Source organism: Grammomys surdaster, unplaced genomic scaffold (assembly GCF_004785775.1).
Source record: "Grammomys surdaster isolate TR1022 unplaced genomic scaffold, NIH_TR_1.0 126176, whole genome shotgun sequence".
Taxonomy (NCBI): Eukaryota; Metazoa; Chordata; class Mammalia; order Rodentia; family Muridae; genus Grammomys; species Grammomys surdaster.
Genome location: NW_021620983.1, coordinates 6,931,678 through 6,957,715, shown reverse-complemented (window position 1 = coordinate 6,957,715; position 26,038 = coordinate 6,931,678). Strand labels below are relative to the sequence as shown.

General features: G+C 42.2%; 1 protein-coding gene across 1 annotated transcript in view; it reads right to left on the bottom strand.

Annotated features, from left to right (window-relative positions):
* Window positions 1–5,608: 5,608 nt before the first annotated feature.
* Gys2 (glycogen synthase 2) overlaps window positions 5,609–26,038 on the bottom strand; it is a 37,908-nt gene continuing 17,478 nt past the window's right edge. The window contains exons 7-17 of the mRNA XM_028757520.1: window positions 25,713–25,833; window positions 23,388–23,494; window positions 22,315–22,374; window positions 21,229–21,307; window positions 20,195–20,308; window positions 17,779–17,905; window positions 12,575–12,670; window positions 11,144–11,307; window positions 10,006–10,086; window positions 6,379–6,617; window positions 5,609–5,827 (exon numbers count right to left, since the gene is read on the bottom strand). Coding sequence (XP_028613353.1) covers window positions 6,393–6,617; window positions 10,006–10,086; window positions 11,144–11,307; window positions 12,575–12,670; window positions 17,779–17,905; window positions 20,195–20,308; window positions 21,229–21,307; window positions 22,315–22,374; window positions 23,388–23,494; window positions 25,713–25,833 — 1,174 coding nt within the window. The 3' untranslated portion in view covers window positions 5,609–5,827; window positions 6,379–6,392. The remainder of the gene's footprint in view (window positions 5,828–6,378; window positions 6,618–10,005; window positions 10,087–11,143; window positions 11,308–12,574; window positions 12,671–17,778; window positions 17,906–20,194; window positions 20,309–21,228; window positions 21,308–22,314; window positions 22,375–23,387; window positions 23,495–25,712; window positions 25,834–26,038) is intronic.

The window sequence follows — 26,038 nt, the reverse complement described above, 5'->3', positions numbered from 1 at the left end:
CATGTCTCATGTAGGCTTGGATTTTATAGGGCCTTTCAAGTGCCAAGACTGAGAACACAGAAATGTTCTTTCTTCTCCCTATAGTCTGGCCCTGCTTTGATCTTGGCTGTTTGTTTTCTTATCCCATCACTCTCTTGCCTTTGGTGCCACTCAGCAGCCAATCTCACTGTTCCTCCTTCTCCCATGCCCAGTAAGAGAGAGCACACATCGGGAAGGGAATGAATAATATGTCTTTTTTTGTAACTTACCTAGGAGAGGTCAATTAAGGAGGGAGGTGAGGGGAAGATTCCTAATACAGCTCCCACGAGAAAACACATCTCTGTCACTGCTGAGGCAGGGCACCCTCCATGATGCTGAAACCCTTGGAAGGTCTGTGAAGACCCAGGACTGGGAGCCTCTTGGTGTTCCTAGAAGATCTAACTACATTCCACTTAGAAACTTGGACCTTCAGGTTACTGGCATGTAAGCAGATGGTGATGGAAGAGTTTGCTGGAGTATATGGCACACAAAGGTACAAACCAGTTCTTCGGATTCAGAGGTAGCCTGTTTTCTGTGGCTGAAAGAGACTCCAACATGACTTTACATTAAGGTATTTCCATGACACAAATGTATGCCAGATGTATGACTTATCCTTTTCTATCCACACACACACACACACACACACACACACACACACACACACAGAGGCACATGCACACACACATGCACACAGTGAAGGAATTTGGGAGTGAGATCTCTTTAGCAAGGAGACTAACTCATTTGGAATTTCATGGTGATTGCAATAGTTATTTTTTTTACCTACTCAGTTCAGAGTCACTAACCATAAGTGCTCAAGTGACAAGTAGTGATAATTACTGTCCCCAGCTTACAGTTGTTACTTTGTAACTATACAGTAGCTTTATGTAAATACCTCTGTAATCTGACATTTTAATTCAACTGTGTCAAGTAATCAAAACCATGTGCATACTGTTTTGTCTGCCTCTCAGCTCATAATTAAATAATAAAACTATATTCAAGTTAATGCACCATTGGCTTCTGTCAAAAATATTCAAGCTCTAAGTCTGAGTGGCATCGTCAAAGGCTCCTGTCACTAGTCAGGACTTGACATTGAAGTGCATATACTAGAGAATCCCATATCCAGCTTATCAAGTTACTGATGGGGGACACAGCAGCATATATTGCTCATTTAAATGGTTTCTTTGTGCCAAAGCTGCTTTTAACGTCCCGCTAACACTGTCCCATATAGTCTTGAGTGTTTCACGCTGTAATGTAGCTTTTAAAAAGCTATCTAAATGACTGTAGCTATTCAAGTAACACCCTCCTCTTCATCACATTCCTTAAATGCTCTGTAGTACAAATGTACAAATTATATGACTCCCTCTCTCCAGCTTGATAAAACTTCTCAACCCTTCTAGGATGTGTCTTTGTTGGGTTTTCCTTGCTACAGCAAATTACTGGTAACTTGTCATTGAAAAAAAGGTCTATTTTGATTTGGGGTTTGGAAGGCTGTGAAGTCCAAGAACATGTTTCGGGAGTCTGTCTAGTGTTTTGAAGAACCTAATGCTGTTCACAACCTGGGAGAAAAGTAGAAGCCAAGAAAATCCATGTGAAAAAAAATGAAGAACAGGAGGAGAGCATACATTTCATAAGAACACATTCTGGTGTAATGACCCAGTCCCCAAGCCCTCAAAGAACTGCATTAATCACTTCCAATGACCTAATAACTTTTTAAATTTTTATTTATAGTAGGAATTTAACCCATGTTTTGTGCACACTCACTGTATGTTACTGGGCTTCATACCCAGGGCCTTTAATAACATCTTAGAAGCCCCACTCTCTAACGATAGTAAGGAAATTCCAATGTGAACAAAAAGAAAGACTACTTTCTAGCCAGAACAGCGTGTGCTCTCTATTCCCTTTGTTTCTACCTTTGTACAAAATGAAATGAATAGTCATAGATCAAAGATTGCTTATGTTTAAGACTTGTATTTTCATTTGGAAAAGGCTGACATCGGCACGTGCACATGGACTGGGCCATCTCTGCAGGATGTTCAACCACTTTCTGCAGGATGCAGGGTGCCTTCCCTCTCATTGCATCACCCCTCACCTTAGACTTGACTCTTGATTGTCTGTCTCTCTGTGTTTCTGACTGATGTCTCTCCTAAACCCAACATCATTGCAATCCCGAAAGAGGAGACACAGGGCAAAGGGGCTTTGCCTTGTTTAGACCAGCGTCCAGTCCACACCTCCTCTGTGCTTGGTTAAAAGCATGAGTGTGTATACTAGAACTCTTGAGTCTGGTTGTTTTATCATGGCCTCATGAAAGAACGGTTGGTAGTACAAACAACTCCACTCAGTTCAGTCTTTCCAGTGGCCGATTCTCCTAGGAAGAGCTCAATTCTCACTTTATTTGCCATCCCCACAGTCAAAACTTTGACCTGTAATTATTCCTGTCTGAAAGAACTGTAGGGACAAAAACTAAGAAGACCCTGAGGAAAAGGAGGTCCAATGACAGGCCCAAAGCGGGATACAGCTCAAGGGGTGGGCCCAAGGCCTGACACTATTACTGAGGTTATGGAGTGCTCACGAAAAGGGGCCTATCATGGCTGCCCTCAGAAAGACCCAACAAGCAGCTGCAAGAGTCAGATGCAGATATTTTCACCCAACTAATGGACAGAAGCTGCTGACCCCTGTGGTTGAATAGGGGAAAGGCTGGAAGAAGCTGAGGAGGAAGGCGACCCTGTAGGAGGACCAGCAGTCTCAGTTAATCTGGACCCTCGAGATCTCTCAAACACAGGACTACCAACCAGGAAGCACACACCAGCTGATATGAGGCCCCCAACACATATACAGCAGAGGACTGCCGGGTCTGGGTTCAGTCAGAAAAGATGCACCTAACCTTCAAGAGACTGGAGACCCCAAGGAGTGGGGAGGTCTGGTGGGGTAAGGGGTGAGGGGTAGGGATATCCTTGTGAAGACGGAGGCAGGGGGCGGGGGTGTGGGCTGAGGTATGGGATGTGGAACAGACAGAAGTTGGACCAGGAAGGGGATAAAATCTAGAGTGTAAAAAAATAAAAGGGGGGATGGGGAAAGGACTAACATCTGAAATGTAAATAAGTAGAATATCCAATAAAAGTACATTTAAGAAATTAAAAATAAAAAATTAAATTAAACGACAACAAACCACTGTGTGGAGATGTAGCCAACTCACCATGTTACTTCATAGAAACTTGGGCCCCTCCCATGAGGCTTCTTAAGATTTCCTCAAGAAAAGTCTTCCTGGTGCCTTGAAAAACCATCAGTGTAACATTTGCAAGACCTAAAGTTCATAGCTGCATGAGTAAAACCAGCTCTGTTCTCCATGGCATTGCCATAGGAGAGAGGTGGGTTCAGGTAGCTTGGACTGCTAAAATAAAACGCCCTGAACTGACAGTTTAACAAGAACAGATTTGCTTCTTAGTGTTCTGGAAGTGTACAGTCAACATGTTGATAGAAATGAATGTCTGCTGTGGGCTACTTTCCCATAGGTGACTTTTTGCTGTGACGACACTTCTAAGTGACAGAAAAGCAAGGGAACTTCCTGGGGCCTCTCCTGCTCCTTCTCCTGCTCCTTCTCCTGCTCCTCCTCCTGCTCCTCCTGCTGCTCCTCCTCCTGCTCCTCCTCCTGTTCCTCCTCTTCCTCTTCCTCTTCCTCTTCCTCTTCTTCTTCCTCCTGATCCTCCTCTTCCTCTTCTTCTTCCTCTTCCTCCTTCTCTGCCTCTTTTTTCAATTAATGCCCCCTCATCTTTTTCCTTCTCCTCTCCCTTTTCCCTTCTTTCCTTCCTCTCTTTCTCTTACCCTCTCTTGCTCTCTCCCTTCCTCCTTTCCTCTTTGTCCTTTCTCTCTTCTTATTTTGATACTGGGTATTGATCCCAGAGTCCCATGCAACTGAACAAGCAGTCTATGTCTGAGCTACAAGCCCCGCTGGGCAGCCACTTTTCTAAGGTCACTAACATCATTATTCCTAAAGACTATGCCCTCATGATCTTACAAAGGCCATGCTTCCAGTGTTATCATATTGGGGGATTTTTAGCAGGATTGAGCTTTATCTAATACATGTGTCTTCTTCTATGTTGGCTTGATTGATTACTTGTATCCATGTTTCCACTTTCTCTACAAGGAAACAGGTGTTGGATGGCAGCCTCCCCTTGGTCTTCAACCACATGCCATTGTGCCTCTTCCACTGTTACCTTCAACAACTCAGCTCTACAAAGGTCAACTATTCGACAGAACATGTTCAGAGGTTAACTGATACGGCAATCAAAGTGATCACTATGCAGTGAGTGGGACACAGTGAATGGCTAGCCAGTTATGAGAAAAAGAAATGGGTGAATCTGGAGTCTGTTGTTAGTGTTGTATAGGGGCATATTTTCCCACAAGTTGGGAGATGCTAAGGTGGAAGGAGTAAGGAGAGGAAGAGGAGGAGTAAGGAGAGGAAGAGGAGGAGAGGAGGAGCTAGGGAGGCAGAGATGGAGGAGTCATGGAGAACCACACATGTAGCAGGAGCAGTCTTGGGTAACAACTTATATCTAGGTTAGATATTGGGAAACACTTCTAATTGTGTGAGCATCTTGATAATTATCTTGATAAGCATCTTATCCTTGATAATTGAGCATTATCAAACATATAAAGCCTTTGGTTAATCTTTAAACTTTAGAGTCTCATTTCTTCTGGGTACTGCATGGATGGCGGGATGATCTGGGCACAGCCCAACATTGTAGAGACAGCGTGGAAGATTGGCAGAGCCATCTCCCATGCTGGCATCTCATGGGTGACAGGGCCGGTGTCTCTGGCCCTCCTGAGCCAGCAGCAGTGAAAACACGGTGCTGCTCGTAACCTCAGGTCTAGCCTAGTTGGGAAGATGACGGCTGATAAGAACAAGCCAGATCAGGTGCCACCATTTTTAAATATCTCCCACAACAGTATTGTGCCAATTTAGATTTCATTATACTTGACACACAACTGCTTACGTGCCATCATTCAACCACCCCCTTAAATGTACCACAGGACATGTTAGAGAAACTGTTCCTACATTTGATCAGACTTCTTCAGGAAGAAGCTGAGGAGGAGGGCAACCCCATAAAAAGACCAGCAGTCTCAACCAGCAGCCCGCCACAGAGACCTCTCATACACTGAGCCACCAGCCAGGCAGCATTCGCCAGCTGGTATGAGGCCCCCAATACATATACAGCAGAGGACTGCCGGGTCTGGCCTCAGTGAGAGAAGATGCACCTAACCCTTGAGAGACTTGAGATCCCAGAGAGTGAGGAGGACTGGTGGAGTGGGGATCGGGGAGTGGGGACATCTTCTTGGAGGCAGGGGTTAGGGGGTAGTCCAGGGGGGAGGAGAAATGGGATGTGGAACAGTCAGAGAGTGGACAGGGAGGGAGATAATTACTGAATGACTGGACTGTAAAATAATAATAATAAAATAATAATAATAATATCACTTTCAGTGATGTTAGGTACTATTCACAACAAGTGCTCCTCCTCGTGTGTTATCCTGATTTCTGAAACATTTTAAGCAAGATATCAAAGAAAATAAGATCTATGAACAGTGACACATTGACTCATTTGAATTTGGCAATTTATTATCAATAACAGATTGAAATTTCCAATTACACAACAAAAGTACCATTACAGTAAGGTGACATGTGTCGGTGGTTACAAGTTACTATCAATGATCTGGACACAAATTCTAGATTTCAGACGTCCTGCTGTAAATATCTGTTGGTATGCATCAGGAGATGGATTTGGGGCAGCCCTTTTTCTTGTGGATTTTGAATCATCTGCAGAGCAAAATGGAAATTCATGGCTTTAATGCACGTGATAAAAGAATAACAAAGCCTCAATTATCTAAAAATACGTGAGCCATGTAATCATAGTTGTGGTTCTATCTCTGCTGGAAGAGATTTGTTTGGAATAGATGCTTCATAAATATTAATCAAAGGATTATGACGGTAGTGCTGTAGAAAATCAGTAGCTAAAATTTTCTGCTCATTTACATTAACCATTATTTTTTAATGTAGGGTCCTTACTCTATAGCCCAGTCTGGTCTTCCAATTATGGCAATCCTCCTGCCTCAGCCTTCTGAGTGTTAGATCACAAGTGTGAATTACCATCTCCAGCTAAATTAATCATCTTTAAAACGCCTCCAGTCCCGCCCTTTAAATACTCCTCAGCTCTAAATTTACAGGGACAACAAGACCCAAAGATAAAAATGTTGGTTTTATTCCAAAGTACAAAACTGTCATTCACTAAATATCTTCCATACTTTACGGGCAGAGACGTTTCTATTGTGATTCTTAGAGGAATTTCACTCTCAGAGGAGCATCCTTACGTCTTTGAGCTCAGTCAGTTCTTATACTCTCCATGAAGCTTTTTCTTCCCCTTTGGAATGTGGTTCAGATAAAACGGTGACTTGATATTCAGCCGATCCCTCTCGGCCTCCTCTTCCTCGTCATATCTCTCATCCTCATCTCCTTCGGTTTCCACATCACTGCTCTGAGGACTGGAGGCCTGGGATCCTGACGGAGAAGGCGGTACCGAGGAGGGCCTGGGATACTTAAAGCCATCCGTCTGCCAAAGACAAATGAGGCACAAATGTTGAAAAAGAGTTCTTGGTTTTCTTTCTTTTGTTTGTTTTTGTTGTTGTTGTTGAAACAGCGCCTCTCTATATAGCCCTGGCTGTCCTGGAACTCACAATGCTCACAGAGTTCCACCTGCCTACACCTCTGGATGGTTTTATCTTACACTCCTGGATGGTTTTATCTTACACCCCTGGATGGTTTTATCTTTCTTAATGTAATGATCATTAAAGTTTTCTAATTACATTATGTAATACACAGAGAGAGAAGGGAGAGGGAGGGAGGGGAGAGAGAGAGAGAGAGAGAGAGAGAGAGAGAGAGAGAGAGAATGAATGAGAGAGAGAGAGAATGAGAGAGAGAGAATGAGAGAGAGAGAATGAGAGAGAGAGAGAGAGAGAGAGAGAGAGAGAGAGAATGAGAGAGAGAGAGAGAGAGAGAATACAGATACAAGATGAGAACATCAGATTCACCTGGGCTGAAATAACAGGTGCTTATTCCTCGAGGAGTGCTGGCAACTGAACTCAGGTCCTCTGAAAGAGCAGCAAGCACTCTTAACTGATGAGCTACCTCTAACTTCTTGGTTTTAGCAGACAGTACTAATGCTAATTTAATTGTCTCTAGGTAGTCAGTTGTGATTCTTCAGGTGCTCGTGAACTTTGATGCTGGTACTACCACCACTAAGATCGATTCATTAAACATGCAGTTATCTTCGATTAAGCACTAAAGTGCACCAAGTGCTGTACTGTCTATAATAATTGTATATAATTGTAAACTCTATAATTTAGTATTTTAGCAATATTCTCATAAATTTGTTCTTTCTGCTTCCCCTCTGAGAGGGAGAGAGAGAATAAGAGAGAGGAGAGAGAGAGAGAGAGAGAGAGAGAGAGAGAGAGAGAGAGAGAGCAGAGCGCATGACTTGCTGAAGGGCACAGCAAGTACATGGTACAACAAAACTCAGTTCCAGATCTGTGACAACCCCAGGGTCTCTCTTTAGTCTCACTTGTATCACTCTGTCATCTTTCAAATGTTTTGCGAAAGTTTCAGGACATAGGCCACCACCGGCCACCACCGGAGAGAATCAGGATGGCTGGGTGTCCTCACTGATTCCTGAGATTGTACCAATTACATCATTTTACTTCGTGAGAAAACACCACATGATTTCAGTGATACTGCCCAGCTAGCTCAGAGTCACTGAGAAAGCTCGCTTGACAAACCCATGCTGGATATCAACTGTGTGTCATGAATCACACCAAAGACATAGCTTGGCTACTGTGTCCCTGTCTCAGAGTGCATGTGCTTGGAAGGCCCTGGTCAACTTCTGTCTCAGTTATTCATGTACATTATTATTATATAACATGCTCACAGTCCTTTCAAGCTCCTGCTGCTTCCTGGAAGCAGAAAAGGCAGTGGAGCATGATCAACCCATCACAGGCCACAAGCTAGAGGAGACTGTCACTCCCGCAGTGACCTGAATCAGCTCATGACAGTTTCCTCAGCGAGGGGAGGGCTGAATGACTCCCATCCTTCTATGGTAAAATACTAATTAATTCCCTGCACCCATGTGCATACAAGTGGCACCATTAGACTCAGTGGGTCAGACGGAGGAGAAGGAAGGAAAAGGAAAAAAGAGGAAGAGGAGGGGAAAACGTGAAGTTGGTGTGTGCGTGTGTGTGTGTGTGTGTGTGTGTGTGTGTGAGTGTGATGATCTAAATACATTGTACTCATGCGTGAAATTACCAAGGAATCTTTAAAAAGAGCTGAACCTGCACTTAGGAGTAAAAGCTAAATACTCATTAATTGAACAAGATATAAATGGGTGAATTCTCTTCCACGACAGGAAGCCAAAATGTATCTTTAGGTAAATGAGGCACCCAGCCCTCCCAGTGCTCACATGGTAAACGCAGAGGTTAGAGTGTGCAGAGGGGAAGGAGAGGGATCCTCTTGCCTCCTCTGAGACTAATCCTTCTCTGTCTCATCTTAAAATCAAAGCTAGGTGGGCTAGGTGGTGAGTTACTTAGTAAAATTGTTTTAGTGCAGATGACACCTGCCTGAGACACCTGATCAGAGCACAGCTGGACAGGTGTTCATGGGCCTGTGATGTGGATGGATGATATGGTGGGGGGGAGGTAATGAAAGTGATGACCTTTGACACTGAGCGTATTTGTTGCGAAAATTATTAAAAGCCCATTTGTGGACATATGCTCAGAAGAGGCTTTTTCAGGACACAGAGGTCCTGGACAAAGTGGGTCTTTTCTGATTGTTTGTTTGTATGTGTGTTTGTTTGTATGTGTGTTTGTTTGTATGTGTGTTTGTTTGTATGTGTGTTTGTTTGTATGTGTGTTTGTTTGTATGTGTGTTTGTTTGTACGTGTGTTTGTTTAAGGCAGGCTCATTCCTTGTTGCTCATGTTTGTCTTAAACTCACAAATCTAAATCATCTTCATGACTCGGCCTTCTGAATACCTGGGACTATACGTATATGTCCCTACAGTGATCGTGTATACAATACAGACTCAGATGTCCAATGTACCGTCCGTGGTCCACCTGTGGCTACATGAAGCCAAGCATGGCTATGCATGTGGCTCAATACAACACTGCAAACCTTTCTTTAATATAAGATTTCCTTTTTGATTTTTTAAAAAAATGTCAAATTGATTGCACGGTTCTCAAGTGTACACAACAACATGGTATTGCAGTATCAAAAGGGTAGGCACACTTAAAATATCTTATCTTCTTACTCTGAGGCTGTCCCCCAATGGACGCTAGGCTAAAAAGCATAATCCTTGAATCGGTGTGCAGATTTCAGCAGGGACTAATGGTGCTGAGGAGAAAAGCCTGCACACTGCTTCGAGGTATGTCCTATCTTCTGATAAAAAAAGAGCTCCTGTGTAAACTAGGGTAGTTTCACTGATAGAGATGTCTAATTGGATGTTAGAAGAAGACTCCTGTGGGCTGTGCTGAACGGGACACACACACACTCATAGGGTCCAATTCTTCCTCTGAATTTTCTCTATTTTACTCTAGCCAAGTAGCCTTTAAATTAATTAAATTAAATTAAAGTAGCCATCTAAATTAAAACACTTCCCTAGATAGGGAGCTACTTTCTGTTAGATCAACCCACTCTGTTGTCGAATAACTCTCAGGAGAATGGGAGAGTAACAGTGCCTTGGAGCATCAAGGCAGAGTTGTGATAAAGACGTACTTCTCTGACAGCATGAAGTATCCGTCCAGACATGTGTCCCTCAATTCTTCCCTTTGACTCAACTCTAAAAATGGCATGCTATTGGCATATTTTGCTACTTTCAGATTCAAAACTTATTGTTAGAACTGCCACATAAGAAATATCATTTTTGTAAAAGGCAACAGCACATTAAGTATTTACCGTTGGTGGTGATGTAGGCTCCAGGTGGAATTTGTCTGGAAAAGCCCTGCTCAGTGTCAGGTGTCTAGCATGCTGGTAATACTGCCAAGAGAAAGCCAACTTACACATCAAAATCACATTAGATGCGTCAATAACCGAGCTATGATACATTTTACATTCCTAAACCTGAAATATCTACCTCAATATTAGCTGATAGGTAAAACTTATTGTGGTTTATCATGTAATGTTTCACCCTATCAGACATTACATCGACCAACAGCTAGCTGTATATGTGAAGCTAAGGAATCTGTGTCCCAAGTTTGAGAATAGATGAAGAAATGACCGTCTATAATTTTATGAGCTGTCTATATACATGCCCAGAAATGCCGGAAAACATTGAGGGAAATCAGCTGTGTTGGCCAGGCTGAACTCTGGATTGAATACAAACAGGACTAAAAATTGCTTTCATTTTTAAATATCTAGAAACTGGACACTAACCCTGCCCAGACCTAGGTAAGAAACAGAACCTCCAAGGCCCTGGCTCTCCCGTTCAATCAAAGTAGTGACATTAACTACTTAGGCCATGGCGAGCAGCAGTGTTCTTAGGTGTAGACACTTAGCAGGTGGCTGCACCTATTTCTTGACTGGAACTCAATACTATGTGAAAAGCATACCATAGAAAGTTAAGGTACTTTGCTTGGTATTAAATCACTCGGTTTTAAGATAGGTGGACACCTGGGTGTTTACATACCCATTGCACAGGTTTAAAGAATCACTGTCTATACTTGTGTTCACAAATGATGTCCTTTCCACTCTGCATTGTGGAAGAATACGATTGCATTATCTAGGAAAAGCAGGCAAGGTATTTGTTCTTGGCCTTTCTTCTTAATTCCACAAAGCATTTCTGTATATCTGCTATGCATCAAGTTAAGCACAGGCCGGGTTCATGATACATCCTGATGGACTTGACATCATGGACATCTAAATCCATGAAGACTTGGGTTTGTAACTTTGAGCAGTCACATTCAGTTAAAAAGTACAGGGATATAGCCCTGAGATTTGAATTTATGCTACTGAGTTGATTTTGACTAGAGGCAAGATTTTCATCCTGTGGAATAATCTCAACATGCTCCTCCACACTCCTGAGGAACTTGCTTACTCGGCCCAGGTATCTCCAGTCCAGGAGATCTGAAAGCCTCTCGGTGCGGTTCCTCTGGATAATTCTTTGGCGACGTGACTGTTTACAAAACCCGTAGAGAAACTGAGTCAGCTGGTTGCAAGAATCATCTGGAGAGCGGAAGCGCCTGTCAACAATGTAAATACCTGAAGAACACACACACAAATCAGAGCACAACTTCCAACCTGCAGCTAAGAAACATTGCTCCTCTGTTTTCTATTACCTCAGGTTCCACCAAAGACCATGACCAGCCTGCCATCAGTCCCCTGCCTCAGCTACAAAGACCTTCACTTTATCCTTTCCTCCTTTAATGTCATATGCTTCTATAATATTTATTAAATTACTATTTATTTTTATTTATTTCATGTGCATTGGTGCTTTGCCTGCCTTTATGTCTGTCTAAAGATGTCACATCCCCTGGAACTAGAGTTACAGACAGTTGTGAGCTGCCATGTGGATGCCGGAAATGAAATCAGGTTCCCTGGAAGAGCAGCCAGTGATCTTAACCACTGAGCCATTTCTGCAGCCCATTTTCTATGATCTTCTAATTATTAAAACCCACCAGCAACCCTCTGCCAAAAGAGCAGATCTTACCTTTAAAAAAATATCAAGCCCTCTGGGTCAGTAATTCTCTATTAATTGTTATTAACTAGAAACACCAGGTGTAATCTAACATCAGGTCCTCTCTCCTCAGCTCTGTGTTCCCACTTACAACCTCTAACCTAGTACTGAAAGCTGGCCCCTGCAGACTCAACAGCCAAGGCACAGACAGGGAGCAAATCCTGGTCTAACTTTCTTGTTGCTAGGCAACATGAACAGATATACAACGAAGCAAGAATTCTCCTACAGTCTTAAATAAGTGAGTTTTTTCTACTTTGATACATGGACCTTTAAAAGAATAAAAGTGTTTTATATGCAAAGGCCCTCAACCTTCCTAATGCTCTGACTGTTTACAGTTCCTCATGTTGTGGTAACGTCCAACCATAAAATTATCTTGTTGCTCCTTCATAACTGTAATTTTGCTACTGTTATGAATCATAATATCAATATCTGACACTCAGGATATCTAATATGTGACCCCTGTGAAAGGGTTCTTCGACACACAGGTTCAGAATTGCTGCTATAGATGAGCCAATACGCATACTCCAATACTGTACTATTGCTCCTCAGACTTACAACAAAATCATTGCCATCAAGAAATAAGTCAAAGGTAAAGTTTGCTCAAGGGCTGCTCTTTTACAATTCTTCCTGGGGACGATATATTCAATATTAAGAACATCTTTTTCCCATGGATCTCTACTTAAAGCTACTTTTAATTAAAAAAGAAAATACAGGCTTTAGTTTCGTTTCAGGACAGCTTTAGCGGTGTGCCCTGTGAAGACCCTGATATCACAATGGAAAGGAAAGTCTCACCGTATGCAGTAGGGTCAGCCACATGCTCCTGCATGAAACACCCAAAACCGGAGAGGTTTGTGGTCACACTGGGGATGCCCATCACTGTGCATTCAGCTGCCAGAGAAGGGACAAAGAATGAATGAGCCTCCAGCCTGCTCTCAATCCTCACAAGCACGTGGAGAAGAAAGGTCCTGTCGGCCTGGCTGTAGCCATCTTACTCCTTGCCAGGCATGGCACTAAGCCTCATCTATACTCAGGGCATGGATAATCTTCGAAACCATCCTGTGAAGTGTGGCTGACATCATCCCACTCTGACAGGTGAGGAAATTAAAACATGAGGAATGATTGCAGCTTGGCCACTTCCCAGAATTAGGGCATGGGAAAGCTGGGATTTGAGACATCCAGTCCTAGAGTTCCTGCTGGGACCTGCTGCTCTCTGCTGTCTGAGCCCAGCTGGCTATTTTCTGGCTTAGTTTTGTTCTGAGCTTGTGACTCTGCTTTGCAACTTTATCAGGGAGAGTATGTGCTTGGATACAGCCAAGTTCTCTGCTACTTTAATCTCCTCAACATACAACCTGCTACTCTCTTGAGGGTGCAAGGAACTCATGGTCTCAGTCTTCCATTACCTTTTGACCAAAATGTGGTTCCTGCAAAATAGCTGCCCAGTTATCTCTAAAAATATCCTTTTTTAAAACATAGCTACATTTTCTTTGTTCATTTGTGTGTGTGTGTGTGTGTGTGTGTGTGTGTACCTGTGTATGCACATTCATGTAGATGCCCACATCTAACATCAAGGAAATTTCTTTAAGTGTTCTTCAACCTCACCCTTTTAGGCAATGTCTCTCCATCAGCCCCAGAGCTTGCTGAAATGGCTAGCATAGCTGGCCAGCTTGCTCTGGGGACCCTCCTATCTACTTCCTCTGAGGCTGGAATTACAGGCTTATTGCCACTCTCTTGGGGCATTTGGAGGGTTCTGGGGATCTGAATGCTCGTCCTCAGGTAAGCATGGCAAACCTTTTAACTCTTGAGCCATCTCCCTACCCAATCTACATTTTAAACAATTAATCTATTTCTTTGATTATTAGAATAGTTTTGGTTCTTGAGAGGAGATGGGTGTAAACGTTGTGTCTGCTACATGTACGTGTTTCTTGGGCTTTCTCAAAGCACAGTGCTGGTGTCTTAGCTTGCTATAATATATGTTGTTGTTGTGCTAAGTACCATGACCACAGTGGAGAGGAAAGGGTATATTTCACCTTGTATCTCACAGTCCGTCCTGAAGGGAATCAGGGAAGACACTCAGCAGACACCTGAATGCAGGAACTGAAGCAGAGGTCTCAGAGGAATACTGCTTACTGGTTTGCTACCCATGGCTGCTTTCTTTCATATACAACCCAGGCCCAGCTGCTCAGGACTGGCACCACCCACACTGGGCTGGATCCTCCCATGTCAATCATTAATCATGAAAATTTCCCACAGACTTGGTTTACAGTCCAATCTGATAGAGGTATTCTCTCAAGCAAGGTTCTCTTTTTCTAAATACCTAGCTTGTGTCAAGCTGACAAAAAATAATAATAATAAAAATAATAAATGAATAAAAATTAACCAGCACAGTTGGCTTTAATGAATGCTTTCAGTTAGAACAGTACTATTTAATATTAATATAGAAATATATTAGATATTTTGTAATATGAGAAGGCTATAAATTATACCACAGGAAACATTGTTTTTCTTCAAGTTATCAGTTTAGAAAAGTTAAGAGGTGACTCCTCCTGTTTGTTGCCTCTATCAGAAGCAATATTTTCCAACCCCCAATCATTGCTACGCTCCAGCCCTCAATTCCAGGAGATACTCCCTACACACACACACACACACACACACACACACACACACACACACACACACAGGCCGTGCATGCCAGAAGACTAGGACACAATTCAGCAGAGACTCCCTGCTGGAGTAGAGGTCACACCAGCCACGACAACTCCAGCTGCCAATTCAGGTGGAGACTCCCTACTGAATCTGAGGCCATCTTGGTCTTCACAACTCTAGTTCTCGACCCAGGCAGACACTCCTTGCTTGACAAGAGACCACAGTAGCCACCAGAAGTCCAGCCCCCAAGTTGGTTGGAGACCTCTGTTCCAACGCAGGCCCCACAGGCCAGAAGACAAGAGAAGAAACAGAGACCAAGAAACAAAATACCCCTCCAACAAAGACAAACCCAGAAATTGACACCTAGACATATAATCACCCTAAATTCAGATGTACATAACCAAAATCAGCCAGAACAATATGTTACCAACAGAGCCCAGCTGTACTACTACGGAAAACCCTGAATATTCCAACACAGATGAAACATAAGAGACAAAATAAACCTTAAAACTGACTTTATGAGGATGCTAGAGGAGGTCCTTAAAGAAGAAATGAATAAAGCCCTTAAAGAAATCAAGGAAAAGACATATGAAAAATTGAAGAAAATGAGTAAATCCCCTTCCTTAAAGAAAGCCAAGAAAAGCACAGTTGAAGAAAATGAATACACTGTTCAAGATATGAAACTAGAAATGTGGGTACCTAGTGCAGTGGAAACTTCCTGGAACCTATGAGGGTGACCTTAGTGAGGACTTCTAGTGATGCAGGATATGGGAACTGAACCCACCATCTTCTGTAAGCTGGTAGACATCCAGTGGTGGGACTGGGACAACACACACAAAACTTTCAACCCACAACCTGTCTTGCCTGCAAGATGTGCTGGGGCAATGGTGACTCAGGTTTGTGCGAGTGGACAGTCAGTAACAGGTCCACTCCAGAAAAGGGAGCCTATGCTTGACACTGCCTACATAGCTAGAATCAGGGAACTGGATGGCCCAGAGACCTAGGGGGGAACCAAACACAACTGTCCAAATATAAATAAGTAGATACAGTAACAGTCAATAAAATGGTTCCTAATGATATTCTGCTGTACTCAAAGAATCGGTGCCTAGCCAAACTGTCATCAGAGACACTTCTTCCACCAGCTGATTGGAACAGATGCAGAAACCCACAGACAAACATTAGGCAGATCTCAGAGAACGCTGAAGAACAAGAGGAGGGAGGTTTGTAGGGATCAGAAAGGTTGAGGATACAAGGAGAACACAGCCACAGAATCAACTAAGCAGGGCTCTTAGGAGCTCATAGAGATTGAAGCAGCCACCACGGAGCCTATATGAGTCTAACCTAGGTTCTCTGCGTATATGTTATGGTTGTTAATCTTGGAATTTTTGTGGGACTTTTAACAGTGGGAGTGGGAGCTGTCTCTCTTTTGCCTGCTCTTGGGGCCCTTTTCCTCCTACTGATTTGCCATGTCCAACTGTTTGTGTCTAGTCTTATTATTGTATATTGTTTATTGCATCTTGTTATGCCATGCTTGGTTGATATCCTTAGGAGGCCTTCTTTTTTTGGGGAGTGGGGAATGAAGAAGCAGCAGATTTGGGGAAAACAGAGATGGGGAAGAACTGGGATTAGTGGAAGGAAGGGAGGCTTGGGCCAGAATGTATTGCATAAGAGAAGAAAAAAGGAAAAAAGAAAAAAAATGTAGAAGTAACACCAAATTTTAGAACTATGGGAGAGAAATAAAAAACCAGGTGGATGCGTTTTGGTGTCAACTTTCAAGAAGTAGTCGTGTTTACTCTGTTAAGTTTTGATAATTTTCTACTGCTGACAGAGTACCCAGGTGGAAGGCAGAAACTCTGGGCACAAAATCACCTAGAAGAGAAAATTCTAATAAAGAAAAGGAAAGGAAAATTCTTTAAAAAAAAAAAGCAATTCTCTATAGTTTGCTCATTGCAGTACTACAGGATCCTTGTGCTGTAATCAGACAGCAGTGAAACAGAAGATGAGAAAGTGACAGCGGCAGGGCCTCTCTGCTGCTCACGCTCTGAGGGTTACAGGATTCTCTCCTTAGAGAATTTTAGATTCTGTACTGAAATTCTGGAATAAAAGTATAGGCCAGGAGGCCAGGGCGATATTTCTGTGGTTAAGAGCACAGGCTGCTCTTTCCAAGGACCTGGGTGGAGTTCCCAGCATCCACATGGTGACTCACAACCATCTGTAACCCCAATTCCAGAAATATCTGATGGCATGTCATGCATGTGCTATGAGCATACATACATGCAGATAAAACAACTATACTCATGAAAAATTTAAATATGTAGGCATTGTGAAAGTTCTCTTAATAATCATTTCCCTTTCACCTGGCCTCTGCTGTCCCTGGACCTGTAGTTAATAATATTTTTTTAGCATTTTCTACAAATAAGTGTAATTGTACCTAAATCAGGAAGAGTATCTCTTATTACTAATATGACACAAGAAACTAATTACCTTGTTCTTTCTCTCTGGAATACAGGCAAAATGTATGATCTTAATTCATTGTTTATTTTGTGGTGCTGGGGATTGGAAAGAGGGCCTTGTATATTACCAGTACAAGTTTTATCACTGAGCTGTGAATCTAACCCATGTTTCTCTTTTAATGAGATGCTTCAGTACAACTGCAAACCCATCACTCTTGTTGCTAATAGTAACCACATCAGTTAAGGACCAGAAGAGAAAAATGACAAAGAATAGATCTATTCACTATTGACAACAACAACAAAAAATAGAGATGGCAGAGCTTCTGAATGCAGAACGGCATTGGCTGCAATACTTCACCCATTGCCAGACTCACGCTCTTAGACTACCTGTCTTTTGAAAGACAACGATGTGGAGGGGTTTTCAGGGCCAACTTTTGTTTTACAAAATTGATTTAAATATTTAAAATGTGTTCTTCTGAAATAGCTTGTAGGAAACCATATGGTAAGACTTCCAAGTTTTGTACTAGCTCTATATATTTGCTTCCTACTTCACATTAATGAAATCTGTAGAGATAACTCAACAGTATACAATCCTCCTGAAACACATCCTCATCTTCCTCTTTGGAGTACAGTGAAGGCACCTGGCTGGTCACCCTCCTTAGAAGGCAGCAAACTCCTCTGTGGTAGATTCACACAGGTGGTGTCCCTGTTTTTAAGTTAGAATCTGCAAAGCATTACATTGACCCCCTGAAATGGATCTAATCCGAATCCTTTTTAAACAATCTGAGAACAAAGCCGCCATAGAAATTTCCAATCAACTTTAACATCACATGCACACACTTGAAATAGCATTCAACCAAATCAGAATTCTCCCAAAGTCTACAAATACATATCACATACCTGGTGTGTAACCCCAGGGTTCATAGTATGATGGAAATACCCCAAGATGACAACCTCGGACAAACTCTTCATAATCCATGGGTAGTAGGGGGCTCGTGGAAGACAGGAATTCTGGGTGTAAAATCACCTAAAAAAAAAAAGAGTTTTGATGAAGAAAATAAAGCAAAAAAAAAAAAAATCCTCTACACTTGGCTTATTTCAGCACTAGAGAGTCTTGTGTTGTACATTCGGGGATAGAGGGAAAGATAACTTGTAGAGAACGTGGCCTCTGCTTCCCTCCTCCCTCCATTCTGTAACTCAAACTCCACTCTGACACGTAACATTGCCTTCACCTCCACATCTTGGGTCACAGGGTGGAGAGTTATCACACACAAGCTCTGCTTTCACATTAAATTAGACCCCCAAGCCCTCTCCAGACTTATTCCCCAATGAAAGTTATATTTGGTTCTCCATCCATCTGACCTCTGTCTTACTTGTCAGTTTGCTTCCAGCTTGACCAGGAAAGAGGGGATGGGTCACCCGTGACCCATGCATGAGCTTGCTGAGGGAAACGAGGCTCAGGGGAGGGAGATTTCGGAACACTCACATCCAGATTCAACTTGCCATCCCCTCTCACCCAGAGGCAGTTGCCTCCTATCACTCTTTGCTCTGATTCCTCAAGGTTTTCTAGTCTGCACAACAACTAGAGTGTCCTGTGAAGACGGTTTGAGTCACATGTGACTCAAAGAAAACTGCCACAGGAGCACGAAGGCCTGTGTGTTAGCGGTGTGATGGTGTTCACGAACCAGTACGTCAAAGAGTAAGTGCCTACTTGTCATGTAGAATATCATAACTATACGATAGTCTGGAAAAGAGAGAGTTATCAGGAGTTACCAACTACGCTGCAGTGGACCAGACGCAGAGCACAAAGCATGTTTAGAAAAGCTACTCTGAGTGTTCACTATGTGTCGTTTCCAGTTGTCTACACTTAGAGTGATGCCCAGATGATCCTAATATAAAGGATATATCTGGAGGGATAGCAATGTACCAACTGAGACTCATCAGTTGTAGCAAACAAACTGTACCAGTGATGGTGTGACAGAGAGGGGTGGTGCCTGGGTGGGACACCTAGCAAATGGAAATTGAATAGTGGCTCTGGAATTAAATGTTACTCAAGTGTACACACGGGACTCGGAAGACGGAGAGTTGCATAAAGTGCCGGCTGCACAAGCGTGCAGAACCTACGTAGAAACCAGGCAGTGGGAGCAGAGAGGTGGATCAGTGGTTAAGAGAACTAATTAATCTACCAGAGGAACTGGGTTCGAGTCCCAGCACCTGCATGGCAGCTCACAACTGTAGTTCCAGTTTCAGACTATCTGGTGCCTTCCTATGGCCTCCTTGGGTACCAGGCATACATGTGGTACACACTCATATGTACAGGCAAGCATCCACACACATAAAATAATAATAAAGCATCACTCCATATGAATTTAAATTGTTATAAAAAAACACACCACAGGGCAAACAAGGCAGCTCATCAGGTACAGGCACTTATCACTAAACTTGACAACATGAGTTTGATCCCTGGAAAACAAAGGCAGCAATAGAGAGCTGGCTCCCACAAATTGACCTCTGACCTTTTCATGATTGCCATGGCACATATCATCCCCCACAGACAGAATAAATTAAATGAATAGATATAACTTTAAAATAAAATGCATAAAAGAAAACCAAGAAAACATTTTAAAGTATAACTCATATCAGTTTTAGAATATATTTTGATCATTAAGATTTAGGTATATTTTTTCTGTGTCTACTGATAACACTGTGCAATTAAAATGAACGTTAGGATTAAAACTCAGAGTTACCCAGTATCTAAGCATATTCTGATTACCTAAAACAAGAAGCAGAATGCATTTTCCTTTAGAAGTGTCTACATTTTCTCTGGAAGATGTTAAAACAGTAAAGAGCTTGTAATAAACTCCCTCCCAAGTACATGCTATGTGATTCTTTTGTTTGGATGTGTGTGTGTGTGTGTGTGTGTGTGTGTGTGTGTGTGTGTGTGTGTACATGGGGCTTTGTGTTCTTCTGGGTGCCTGTGTGTGTTGATGGCCCTGCTTTTGTGAGTACATGTATATGGAGGGCAGAGCTCAACTCTGGGTGCTGTTTCTAAAGAGCTCTTCGTGGTACTTTCTGAGGTAGGGTCCCACTTTGGCCCAGAGCTCATCAGTTAACCCAAGCTGGCGTGCTCATAGGCTCTGGCGATCTCCTGGATTCCCCCGAAGGCCGGAATACAAGTGCATGACACTAGGACAAGCTTTTATCACAGAGCCTTGGGTTCTCACACTTGCATAGCAAGCACTTCCCCAACGGAGCCTCTGTTTCAGCCTACTCTGCACGACTTTGAAGCAATGCACAGCAAACCGATTAGTTCTACCTTGACTCTGTCTGCACGATTGTTGAAAAGTCCAATTCGTCTAATGGTGCTGAGGATGGGATCCGTGGAATCATCGATCATATTGTGAGTGGTCACAGGAGGCAAAGACTGTCTCTGAGGGAACAGAGGGAAGAAAGCGTCCATGGTGAAAAGCATGAGTAAGTGTGACTCATTTCTGCAAAAGGCCGTGATATTTCATGCACCCTGTCTGTACTCAGCCTCTGAGACGATGCTGGCTGACACGACTAAGCTTTGTGTGTTTCAGACGAAGAGAAAGAGTTCTAGAACTTTCTTCACAGAACCATGAACAGAAAGCTGATCCTTCCTTGCAGCGACTGTATGAAAGGCTCGGGAAACATGACTACTTCTGGATTTATCTAGAATGTGAAGGCACTTTGGAATCTTCATGCAAGATGAATGTGACTCGCTGGAATTGTCTAGCAAACCACACTATTAACGGAGGACTCCCATGACCGTCTAGTACGCTACGTTACAGTTTAAAATAACAACCCCATTGCGCTGAGAAGCACGGTCGTTTTCTCAACTGTGGTGTGGATTTTGCGCTTTGGGAGATTGTCACAAGGTTCTCTGTTACAATGGACTCAGCTTTTCAACTGAGTATATTGGTTCGAAGAAATTCTGTAAATGGTTTCAAAGACAGACTTTATGAGACTTTTAAAAGAATCCCTAGGAAAAAAATTCGAAAAGCACATACAAAATCATTCCAGTGGATTTTTTTTCTGGGTAGGTAAAATTACTCAGTGGTTAAAGGTTCTTGCTGACAAGCTGACAATTTAAGTCCCATCTCTGGGACCCATGGTGAAAGAGAGAATATAAGTCCTCAAGTTGTCCTCTGGTTCCCGCATGCCCCATTCCACAACCACACATGTAAATGCAATGAAGAGACTATCTTTTTCAACTCTCAGATTTGAAGTTTCCTAATTTAGCACGTTTCTTTACATGAATGAAGACAATATTGCCTAGATCGATTTTAATGATCGTGGGAGATGGCGGGTGCTTTAAATTTTCCTTACCTGAGTTGAAAAAATGGCTCTTTTCATAACTGTTAAGTCATCTCGATCCAAAATACTATTCATGTCAGGAATTTCTCCTCTGTGATGAAAACAGTATTAAAAATAAAAATGGCTAGAAGTAGTTAGGTGCTTTCTAGTTGTCTGGCATGCATAGTTCATTTATTGTAATAATGTTATTTACTAAGGTGTTGACATAGATTTTCTATATAAATATCTATCATGCATTTATCACATTAGGACAATATATACGGGAACTCCAAAGCTCCCTCAGTTTCAAACTGATGTATTAATGAGGTCTCCATTGGGTAAGAGTCTGTGTGCACATGCACCCATGGTCTCCTTACGCACAAGCTGTTTACTGATATTGTCTTATGAAAGATACAATGTTTGTATTCATATGACATGATATCTCCAAAGGCTGCGAAGTCCGTTATGTTTGGAACAAAATGCATATAAGTATCTAAATGGTGGCCTGTGAATGGTGAGGCCCTAAGTGTCAATGTGTACATTGTTCTACCCACAGTGGTTCTCAACCTTCCCGATGCTTTAATATAATTCCTCATGCTGTGGCTTCCCACAACCATAAATTATTTGCATTACTATGTCATAACTGTACTTTTGTTACTGTTATGAATCTATGAATCATAATGTAAATATCTGATATGTAGGATAGTTAATGTACAACCCTTGTGATAGGATCACTCAGCTCCCAAAGGGCCTGTGATGGCCAGGGAGAGGCACTATTAGAGGGTGTGGCCTTGTTTGAGTAGGTGTGGCCTTATTGGAGTAGGCATGTCATTGTGGGCATTGGCTTTAAGATCCTCATTTAAGCTGCCTGGAAGTCAGTATTCTGCTAACAGCCTTCAGATGAAGATAAAGAACTGTCAGCTCTACCTGCACCATGCCTGCATTGATGCTGCCATGCTCCCACCTTGATAATGGACTGAACCTCTGAACCTGTAAGCCAGCTCCAACTAAATGTTGTCCTTTCTAAGACTTGCATTGGTCATGGTGTCTGTTCACAGCAGTAAAACCCTAACTTAGGGTCTGAGTCCCCCATGTTAAGAATAGCTGTTAAGCTCTTACCTTAATAACCCATCATAGAGTTTCTTCCCAAACTTTTCCTTCATACAATGCACAGTGTCCCTGTTTGACACAGACAGATTTCTAATTCAGAAGGAATCATAACTTTTCATATTCATCTGTGAGTGTTTGAATGAGAATGGTCCACATAGGCTCAAATCTTTGAATGCTTGGTCCCCAGTTGGTGGAACTGTTTGGGAAGGATTAGGAGGTGTGGCCCTGGTAGAGGAGGTAAGTCATTGGGGTGGGCTCTGAGGTGTCAAAATGCCCAAGCAATCCCTAGTTAGCTTTTTTGTCTCATGCTCGTGGATCAGCTACTGCTCCAGCACCATGCCTGCCTGCTGCCATGCTCCCCCACAATGATGGGCATCAACTTCTCTGCTACTGTGGATGCTCAATTACATTTTTCCTTTATAAGTCGTCTTGGTCATGGTGCTTCGTCACAGCCATAGAAAGGTAACTAAGACGTCATCTGCTGTGAAGGTGCTGTTGTCTCATTACCATTCTTTGAAGTTACAAGTAATTTAAAATATAGTCTCTCCTAACATTTCCGTACTGGCCAGTTTAGCTTGCTTGGAAAAAAATCCAGGACTAAAGCTTGGACAAAACACTTGACAGTCCAGAGAGCTGAAATTCTGTTTTGCATGAGGTAACTGGGGGTGGCTGAGAGTGTGAAGGGTCAGTGAATGGAGGTATAGACAGAGCAAGTTAGTGAAATGTTTGCTGTGTGATCTGGGTGAGTGTAGAGGGAGTGAGTCGTTACACTCATCCCCATGCTTTGATATACACTTTAATTCTTCTCTGTAAAATATATCCAGCCCAACCTTAAAACCCACATCTAGGTACTTGCTCATTCTGTGGTTGTTTGTTAGGAAGTTTTCCTGGTAGCGCGGTTTTCCACCACACTACAGGCATTGCACAGTCTAACACAGCAGCTAGCACCAGGAGAACCGCACCATATTTATGCTGCAGTCATCCAGGGAGAAATGAAGTTCGAGGACACAGCTCAGAGGTCGCACACTTGGGCAAAACTCAGTTCACGTGCGACCTGAGAAGGATAACAAACGTGAGATTACCACAGCTGTTTCCGCACCGCCTGGCCCTTCAGGGTTTCCACGTTGAAATTGTTTGTCTTGGCAGGCATGATGAAAAACACTACCACGGTGACGTTGCTCTTATGCATCTGAGGAGAGTTAGAAAACACAGCGGCGTCACCTACCAAAGATCAAAACACACTGGCATGTGGACCTTAAACCTGGAAAACTGTTTTCACATGTCTTGGGAGAGAGAGTATACTGGCCTGAGAGCCACCGAGTGAGGATAAATGTCTTCTCTAGAGTTTTCAGTTTTAATTGAAACTGACTTCCAGTCAGGATTTGTCAGCAGTGAATATCTCCACAGGTTGGCCATTTAAGATAGACAATAATGACTACTCATATCCTTGTATTTTTCCTGTGGTTTAAACACACACACACACATACACACATACACACACACACCCCTTCTCTAAAAGTTCAGATTCAAAATTTAATGAGGATTTATTTCTAATTCATCTTTTCCTAGCTCTTTCTAATTTACTCATACTGATTTGTTCAAATGGTTTTTTTTAACATAATTTACTCATACTGATTTGTTCAAATGGTTTTTTTTAACATGTTTCTGCTCCGTGACTAGATCATCCATGGGATGCATTTTGGCTTTTAGGCTTCAAGTTAATGGACAATTGCATGCTTTAAATGTTGTTTAGATATAGCAGATACTGTGCTGGAGTACCTTAAATACACAGCTGACTTCAGTCCGTATAACCAACCATACACAATACATGTGGTTCGTCTCATCCTACTGATGCTAAGGAAGTATGGTATGTGTAATATTTTATCTGAGAGGAGCAAAACTGATATTTACACTGGTATGTTTTTAAACATCTGAAGTCTACGCTTTCTTATTCTTTCCTACAGATGCCAAAGCTTAGCATTTCACACAGGGCAATAACAGATCAAGCAGCTTTGGAGTAAAAGCATACACTCAGTTATAACTGTGAACATATGGATGTCCTTATTTTCTGAAATGAAATGTCCTGACTTTGGGTCATCTTTCCATCAATTGTGTGGTCTCTGCCTTCTAAAGCCTGACAGTGCATTTAGGAAATCTATAAAAGTCATAAGATGTGAAGTTTATCGTAGGTGACAGCCTATGCACTATCAAAGAAATTACGTATTGAGTATCTTAATTTCTCTATTATAATTATCTTTTCTCTCTAACTTAATAAAAATGGGTTTTGTTTACTTCACATCTACAAGTGAACATTTAGTAACTGTATGGATGGATTTATTAATCATGATCCCAAACATGAAACATGTTTGATACAGTTATGAGCCTATTTACAAAGCATGTTCTATGGATATATTCTAGGAAATATGAAAAAGATTATACAAGAATAATCCTTTCACTTTAATCTTTTGGCAGATGGGATTATTACTAACTACCTTCTTAAACTGCAGTTTTAGGAAATCTTTCAGAATAATCGGTATAACATCTTTCCTTCCTTCCTCCCTCCCACCCTCCCTTCCTGCTTTTCTTCTTTCTTCCTTTCTTTCTTTCTTTCTTTCTTTCTTTCTTTCTTTCTTTCTTTCTTTCTTTTCTTTCTTTTCTTCCTTTCTCTCTTTCTTTCTCTCTTTCTTTCTCTCTTTCTTTTTCTCTCTCTCTCTCTTTCTTTCTTTCTTTCTTTCTTTCTTTCTTTCTTTCTTTCTTTCTTTCTTTCTTTCTTTCTTCCTTTCCTGACAGGGTTTCTCTGTGTAGCCCTGGCTGTCCTAGAACTCACTCCATAGACCAGGCTGGCCTTGAACTCAAGAGATACAGCTGCCTCTGCTTCCCCAGTACTAGGATTAAAGGCATGCACTACCACAATTTTTATTTGGTTTCTAATAAGTGATACATGGCTCATGGCTTGCTTGACTTTGTTGTATCTGCCTTTCAACAAACTTCCATCAAAGAAAGGACTATTAAAATGACTTTCTAAACATACTACATGCATGGTGTGAAATTCTGATTAAGACAAGTACTTTAAAGCATAGACAAAGATGCATGTGAGTGATATATGACTCTGATATGTAAATTGAGTGGGCAAAGTCATTTCCAGAATGATATTGTCATTTTAAATGTTTTGTTACGTCTGAACTGGGCTCAGAGGACAGCTTCTGGGAGTCTGCTTTCTTTTCCATCACATGGATTCTTGGCATGAAAATCAGACTAACACCTTTACTGGCGGATCCATTTCACCTGCCCAAGGTTATCATCTTAAGATTTCAAAATCAAACGTCCTCTTGAAAGCTAGTTCTTCATACCCCACAGCAGAAAGACCTTTTCCTAGAATCCTGTGCCGCAGCTCAGAGCTCTCTTACCCTTAGGAGGAAGTTGAGCCTGGATAAGGATTCCAGGAAGATGTCTGCTCCTTTGTTTGAGAACTCATACCTCCCAGCAATGAAAAGGAATAAGGTCTTTTCAAGATCAAAGTCCAGGTGACTGAAACCAAACAAAGCAACTGCTGATAAAACAACAGCAACAACAGCAGCAACAACAACAACAACAACAACAACAACAACAAAATCCACAGGAGCAAGTCTGTTCCTGCCGAATCGGGCAGAGGAAAGAGAAGCATTTGTGATAATGTTTGGAAACATCTTAAAAAAAAAGGATATGTGTGTGCGTGTATATGTGTGCATGTGTG